Below are 7,807 nucleotides of genomic sequence, written 5' to 3' on the forward strand. Positions count from 1 at the left end.
AGAGGAGATAAAATGGAAAACAGAGTAACTATCTTGGTAAGGAAATGTGAGCAGAACAGAACAGGGGCTTTGTATGTCACCCCCTCCTTTTCGCTAGAGGTGCCTGAAGACGCAGCAGGAGTCCAGACCAGAGGCGGCACTGACAGGTCCTCTGTTGTCCATGTGTTCTCCCCCGACATTCCATTTGATGGTGTGGCCTTGGAGAAATTGGGCTGGGGTAGAACTTGCTGTGTTCATATTTACTCTCACCCTACCTGCCCTGTGTTGGAGTTATGAATAAATGTCCCATTTTTGTTTTCTACACTTAAACTTGCTTTCTGCTCTAAGTAGAGTTGAAAGTTCTGAAGCACTATTTTCAGTAAGGCAGTATAAGTCATTATGAAGATACTTCTCCCAGGGACTGAGTTCTACATGCGTTTTTACATTGGACATAATCTTAATTAAATATCAGCTGGAGTCAGAGTATAGACACAGCTCAGTATTTTTTTCTTAGAAGAGATCTAGAGTAGCAGTGAGATGTGCTTATGGTAATAATTCCGTACCTATATACTCTGTCCTAAGCAAATGGATGTTATAGGAATGTCTCTTTGGTTTCTCCTGCCCTACTTGCTCCTACATTTGTGTGTGCTTCTAGCTGTCTCAGGGGCATTCTGCCAGACCCTTCTTCCCTGGAGGACGCTGCGCCTGGTTCTTGGTGCCCTCTTCGGCAGCCAAGTGTGAAGGCCCCATAGAGTAGAGGATCCAGAGGAGCGTTGAGGAGGCCAAAGAGGAAAAGGATGTGGCTGAGGCTGGAGGGGACTTCAGTTAGCATGGTGGGGGAGAACCAGTACCACAGACCCAGCAGGTAATAAGGTGTCCAGCAGAGGATGAAGGTCAGCAAGACAAGGAGGGCCAGTCGCAGGGCCCGCAGGCGGACACGAGGGCGATTGTCTAAGGAGCGGCGGAGTGCAAATTCATCAGCAGAGGCTGGGAATGTAGAAAATATACTCGGGTTCAGAGCCACTCAGCTTCTGAACAGAGTATAGGATGCATTAGCGGCAGGGCAGAGATAATGAGATGGAGCTCTCCCCCTGCCCTTGGAAATAAACGCTCCAACCCCTCTTCCCCTTTCCAACCTGGGACTCCATATCCCCTCCCCCCAGGGACTGCGGCCAACATGCTGGGGAAAGGGTGTTGATCAAGCTACCGCGTTGTATGAAGTCACCACATCTATCTCAAGACTTGACAGCGTCACAGAGTACAGGAAAAATACAGACCACCTTCCTCCTGAATCCTTGCCCAGCTAACTTGACTTCAGAGGACTAGAGACTGCTTAGAATCAAATGCATTCAATAAAATGATCTGTAGCATCAGGTGCTGGAGATAAGGTGAAGGTCTCACTTTGGATTAGTGACTGACAGCTGTCAGGTAGAGAGCTAGGTCATCAGGCTAGAGGCAACAACTTTGGGGGTGAGGATTAGGGCCTGGGATTGGAATCTCACCATGGTTCCCTTTCCTTTTCCGGGGACTGGACACACTGAGGACAATGCGGCTATAGCAGATGGCCATGGCAGTCAATGGCAGCAGAAAGAGGCAGCAGAAGGTGAAGAAGTTATAGGTGGTCTCTTGCCAGCGAGCCTTGAAGCTGCCTTTGGTGACACACTGTGTAAAAGAGACTGGGCCAGCTCGGCGGACAGTATGGAACAGGAACAGCTGGAGTGGAGTTGAGGACTATTAGAAATGGTCCCTCCCTCCCCTGCCCCATTCTCCTATGTCACAGTATCTCCTCCCAGTTCACCCTTAATCCTACATTAATCCCAGGTGAACAGTGCAGTACTGAGCAATGGTTCATGCATGTGTCATTTTTAAAAAAGTTAGCAATGTATCTTGAAAATCCCTAACTTCCCTTTAGGCTTAAATATGGAGCTGTCCACTAAGTTTGTGAAATTCTGAAACTTAGAAGAATCTTGCCTTCTCAACTACTATTCTAACATTGCACTTTACATGTATATATATATATATCTACCACCTCACTAACATTTTTAGCTGAAATGATCTTCTTGGTGTGTCTGTGATGAATTTTGAAGAAAAAAGAAATCCTGCATAAAATGGGTGCTGCTAAAATTTCAGGCCATTTTATGGCCACTTTGTGAAGTTACCTTTAGTAATAAATAGTGTTATGCACAATAACACTGAAATAATGTTAAATAATAAAACTTAACATTTTAAGAATGCAGCATCAGGATTGGAGGAAGACTCGTTAAAAACCAGCAATATGCAAATGATACAACCTTGCTTGCCAAAAGCAAAGAGGACTTGAAGCACTTACTGATGACGATAAAAGACTACTGCCTTCAATATGGATTGCACCTCAACATAAAGAAAACAAAAATCCTCACAGCTGGACCAATAAGCAACATCATGATAAACAGAGAAAATACTGAAGTTGCAACAGCCATGGAAGCAGCAGTCAAGAAATCAAATGATGTATTGCACTGGGCAAATCTGCTGCCTCTTTAAAGTGTTAAAAAGCAGTCACTCTGAGGACTCAGGTGCCCCTGACCCGAGCCATGGTATCTTCAATTGCCTCATGTGCATGTGAAAGCTGGAGAATGAAAGCTGGAGAATGAATAAGGAAGACCAAAGAACTGATGCATTTGAATTATGGTGCTGGGAAGAATACTGAATATACCATGGACTGCCAGAAGAACAAACAAATCTGTCTTGGATGAAGTACAGCCAGAATTCTCCTTAGAAGTGAGGATGGTGAGACTTCATCACATGTACTTTGGACATGTTATCAGGAGGGACTAGTCCCTGGAGAAGGACATCATGCTTGGTAAAGTGGTGGGTCAGCAAAAAAGAGGAAGCCCCTCAATGAGACAGATTGACACAGTGGCTGCAAAAATGGGCTCAAACAGAGCAACAATTGTGAGGATGGTGCAGGACCGGCAGTGTTTCATTCTATCACACTTAGGGTCGCTATGAGTTGGAACGGACTCAACAGCACCTAACAACATAACATTTTCCACATGCTATTGGCTGCCCCTCCCCCTTTTTGGTAAGGTGCTGGATTTTTTGTTTGTTTATTTGAATCAGTAAAGAGTACTTCTCAGTTTCAAGCTTCAGGGTTAGTACCTTGGTTCAGGTAATGTAGATTGAATTACTATTCCTTTGATAAAAGGCAAGTTCAGTAGGTAACAGGTTCCTAAGTCAAAGGCATTTGGAGAAGTCATTTCAGCAGGCATGAGGGACTTTTAGGAAAGATGAATAGTATCAGCCACAGACATACAAGCTTTATGAACTGCTTGGAGTTATGATCAGTCTACTCTAAGCAAGTTGGGTAACAGTGTCTGATAAGGGCCTTTCCTCTTTCCCTATCTTAAGTTCATATATTCTGGGTTTTTTGTTTTGTTTTGTTTTGTTTTGTTTTGTGTGCTATGCCTAAAAGCACTGGAGACATTATGAGAATAGGTATAAAAGTTTGTCAAGGCTTCTGTACTTCAGTTTGGTCCATAGTCCTCCTCTAACTTCTCCTTTTCCTTATTTTTATTCAAAATTTACTACTTACTGTATAAAGCTTCCTTTCAAATACTTCTGATACTTGGAAATTTCAGTCTATAAAAATAAGTAATTTCTAACTACCTACAATACTCCCTCACCAAAATAACACCAAATTAAAAAAAAAAATTTTAATTGAGACCCATATTTTAGATACAGTTACAGCTAATGGACAATGCAGAATTTACTCAGGGCGACCCTAATGTGGAACCAAAAATATCACCTTTGCACATGTTTCATATTTCTTACCACCAGTTTGCCAGTGAAGCAAATGGACATTGCAATTATTGTCAGACTGTCAAGCTGTAAGAAGGAATGCAATTCATCTCTTGTGGCCCACAAATTTCATCTAACTTGGCCAAAGCCATACACCTACTTAGCAGTACAGCCTAGACTCAGGGGGGAAAAAAAGCAAAGTAAAAACAAGTAAACAATGCAACAAAAACAGACTTCTGATTCCCAATCCACATTGAAAATTTGCTTCATGTACTTAAGTCCAACTGTGTAATTCTATTGCACTGTGGTAACAAGCTTCTTTTTGAAGCTTGGGGTAATAGAGGTTCATGTTTACAACATACTGTTGGGAGCAATATTACTTATTTGTCTTAGAATTATACCCAGATTAACTTTTATTAGTTATACTTCTAATATTGAGGATTTAAGGATCAAGCTTTAAATCTAAGTTTATCTATGATGCATTCTCATTGTACAGATTGAAATTAATACCATTCTTAGCCTCCTAGCAGACATAAGAATCCTAATACTGCAGTCTCAGAGATGCTGCTTGCTCTATTCCTACCCGCAACCCTCCCCCCCCCCCATATCAGGGTAGTGGTTTTTTGTTTTGTTTATAAGGAATTGCTTTACACTTAAGCTTTTCCCTACATTTCTAGGTCCTTTTCAAGACTGAGATTCAATTAACTGGTCCTCAAGGTGAGGTGCTCCTTTTCTATCCAGTTTTGACATCCATTCTACAACAGAGCCAAAGTAAAAAGTACACAACTGATTATATCACCCTCTACCTTTTAATTGCTTTAGTCTCTCCACTACTCTCAGGATAGAGTACAAACTTAATATATGCGAGCTGGCCCTTCCCCTCCAGGCTCATTACTCACCGTTTTTAATGCCCCCTCCCCCCCACCTCCCATCCATCTTTCGAGAAGCAAATTTTAACATCTTGGGGAAGTTTTTCCTGACTGTCCAAGACTGGGTCAGACATCCCTCCATTGTTCTTAGGCTCTTTATGCTTACCTTTAGCTTTATACTTTCGACTGCACACTTTTAATTGCCTACTAATTTGTCTCCTGCACTGTTCTGTAAATTTCTTGAAATCAGGACTTTGTTGCTTATCAAAGAAATAATTTCACTGGACCATGTGAAAACAGGCAAGGGTGACTTTTATTCAAAAAGGATGATTGTGATGCATCAATTGGTCTCAACCTACCTGGATCAAAGGAGAATGAAGAACACCAAGGACACAAGGTAATTACAAGCCCAACAGACAGAAAAGGCCACATAAACCAGAGACTACATCAGCCTGAGACCAAAAGAGCTAGATGGTGCCCAGCTACAACCGATGACTGCCCTGACAGGGAACGCAACAGAGAACCCCTGAGGGAGCAGGAGAGCAGTGGGATGCAGACCCCAAATTCTCATAAAAAGACCAGACTTAATGGTCTGACTGAGGCTAGAAGGACCCCAGTGGTTATGGCCCCCAGACCTTCGTTGGCCCAGGACAGGAACCATTCCCGAAGCCAAATCTTCAGACAGGGATTAGACTGGAAAATGGGTTGGACAGGGATGCTGGTGAGGAGTGAGCTTCTTAGATCAGGTGGACAAACTTGAGACTATGTTGGCATCTCCTCCCAGAGGAGAGATGAGTGGGGGGGGGGGGGGCAGTTAGAAGCTGGCGAAATGGACATGAAAAGACAGAGTGGAGGGAGGGAGTGGGCTGTCTCATTGGGGGAGAGCACTTGGGAGTATTAAGCAAGATGTATGTAAGTTTTTGTGTGAGAGACTGACTTGATTTGTAAACTTTCACTTAAAGCACAATAAAAATTAAAAAAAAAAAAAAGGATGATTGTAAGGGAAGGGAAAGGACTAAATGTGGCGGTGGGGGGAAGATGGAGAATTGTAATAGGGAAGGATCACTACATCGGGGAGAGTAAGATACCAGAACTAAGTCTGAGCCCCAACTCTGCTGAGACAAAGAACTAAGAGCTTTTTAGAGGAAAGTTAGGAGGACTGACAATTGGAACGAGTAAATGATTTGGGCCGTTTTGTTCAGAATGTTTTCTTTTGATAAGACCAGGTGGATCCTGGGAGAGTGGAGTGGGTGGTTGGGAGATAAAGGTTAAGATGTGGGAAAAAGGAAGGTTGAGGAGATAAGGAAGGGAAATACCTATTCTAAAATCATTTACACAGAGTTGGTCAGTTGTTTCCAGTTACACACAAAAGAGTAAGGGATTTCTTTAACAAAGGACTCAAAGAAAATTCAGCTTTATCTTGCTCTATCTTTAGCACTTGAGTGTACCTGGAGATAATGCATTTTTTGACTAGATCAACGAATGTACCACAAAGTTTTACCCAAAACTCCTGACTTCAGTCCCTTTTTATTAAACCCCCACATAAGTTTCCTCCCTGGCACAGAGTTTTCCTTCACTGGATCTTCTGAAGGGGATGGATATCAGAGAATAAATGAGGTGGAAGCCAAGTATAAGTAACAAAAAGCTGAAGGCAGAGGCACAGACAGGGGGTACTACTTTAACCCTTTTAAGCTCCAATTTTTTAGTGTTTTGAATGTTTTCATGATGGCACGTGTTTTCAGTAATGGAACGCATTCTTACTAATGGTGTTCAAATTTTTGATTGGTAATATGGATTTTGAAAATTTCATATGGGAATACACTTTCCCGCAAAATATTACTGGTAGTCTGGGGCAATGTTTAGTGGGCTCCCTCTGTCCCAAGGATCTTTAGAGGGAGGTGCCTTCCATTTTATTACACTGGTTTTCCAAATATGACACACAAATATTGAAAAAAAAAATCCACCAAGACTCCCTAGCTATCACACAGGAAACCACAAATACACTTACAAGGAGTAGTTAGCTTTGTACAGAAGCCAAAAGAGACAAAACCTTGACCCAATCACACTGCCTGGGTGTACTGCCTCATATAAGCTGGCTACCTTAGTGAATGTTTGCCGAAGTGCATTTCTTTCATTTTTCACCACTACATAAGCCCCCACTGGAGACTTCTAGTGGGACAAGAATCCTCCCAAGAAACCAGAGAACCTGAAAATGTTTGTCGGTGCATTCTGTCCTAAGAAGCATAAAAGCTGTAAAAAGGTAGGCTCTTAGACAGAGATGCAAATTAACATGCAAATGATTTTAACTTGCCAAAATGATAGCAAATCCTCCTCCTTTGGGCCAATTCTGAGGATTTATGGCTAAGGCTGCCATGCACATCCTTTGACTCCCAAGGCTCATGCTATGCACCCAAATTCCTGTCCAGCCCAGGCCTGAGTCCCAAGAACTCACTCACCTGGGGCAAGGCAAGCAGGAAACTAAAACCCCAAGCTGCCCCCAGAAGCTTCCTTCCACCTGAGCGGGGTCCAAACGGGTGGAGTACTGCTGCCTGACGGTCAAGCCCAATGACCACAGGCAGGAAAGCTGCGGCGTACATGGCCATTAGTTTCAGGAACATGAGTGTCCGACAGGCGATGTCCCCGGCCAGCCACTGAACAGTGATATTCCAGGTGGCATCTAGGGGCATAACCACAAAAGTGACCAGTAAATCTGCAGCTGCTAAATGGGCAAAAAGTCGCCGGACCGGCGAGGGGCGGGCCTGGCTGGGTTGCGGCCGTGTCACTGACCACAATACGGCCAGGTTCCCTCCAGCTGAAGAAACAAACAGCACAATGGTCACTCCTACTCGGACCTTGGCTGCGGCTGAGAAGGTGGGCAGCTCTGATCCCTCAACCTCCACTCCGGATCCCGCCCAGGCCTCCTCCCCTGCTGCTGACCCCCAAGGGGTGCCGTTGCCTGTAGACATTGTAGCCTGGAAGGGAAAGCGTGGGCATGAAGTGCAAGTGTGAAGCGGTTAGCTTCTGCCACTGATTCTTTGCCCTCCCTTTCAGGATCCGGAGCTGGTTATAGCGGATTTCGCCCACTAAAGTCTCTGTCTCTGGAGATTCTCCATCTGTGTTCTGAAGGAGGTCACCTGTCCAATCGTCAGGGTCCTACAGGGAACCAGGATCTGGCGCTGATC

The 7,807-nt window shown here is 43.9% G+C and overlaps 1 protein-coding gene across 1 annotated transcript; it reads right to left on the reverse strand.

Moving 5' to 3' along the window:
• Positions 1-7,693, reverse strand: LOC100668594 (gonadotropin-releasing hormone II receptor). The gene is made up of 3 exons (XM_003421962.4): positions 7,082-7,693; positions 1,482-1,692; positions 1-966 (listed from the first exon to the last, which is right to left on the reverse strand). Exons 1-3 carry the CDS (start codon positions 7,589-7,591, stop codon positions 572-574), a joined length of 1,116 nt encoding a protein of 371 aa, XP_003422010.3. The 5' UTR covers positions 7,592-7,693; the 3' UTR covers positions 1-571.
• Between the last annotated feature and the right edge of the window lie 114 nt (positions 7,694-7,807).

Source organism: Loxodonta africana, chromosome 3 (genome assembly GCF_030014295.1).
Source record: "Loxodonta africana isolate mLoxAfr1 chromosome 3, mLoxAfr1.hap2, whole genome shotgun sequence".
Classification (NCBI taxonomy): Eukaryota; Metazoa; Chordata; class Mammalia; order Proboscidea; family Elephantidae; genus Loxodonta; species Loxodonta africana.

Bases quoted from the DNA above. Each gene is read 5' to 3' on its own strand.
- LOC100668594 (XM_003421962.4), bottom strand. From the start codon at position 7,591: ATGTCTACAGGCAACGGCACCCCTTGGGGGTCAGCAGCAGGGGAGGAG. The intron at 1,693-7,081 runs GTGAGTGAGTTC...ACTCCACTCCAG, and splicing joins TCCTGCTTGCCTTGCCCCAG to CTGTTCCTGTTCCATACTGT. The intron at 967-1,481 runs GTGAGATTCCAA...CTACATTCCCAG, and splicing joins GAAAAGGAAAGGGAACCATG to CCTCTGCTGATGAATTTGCA.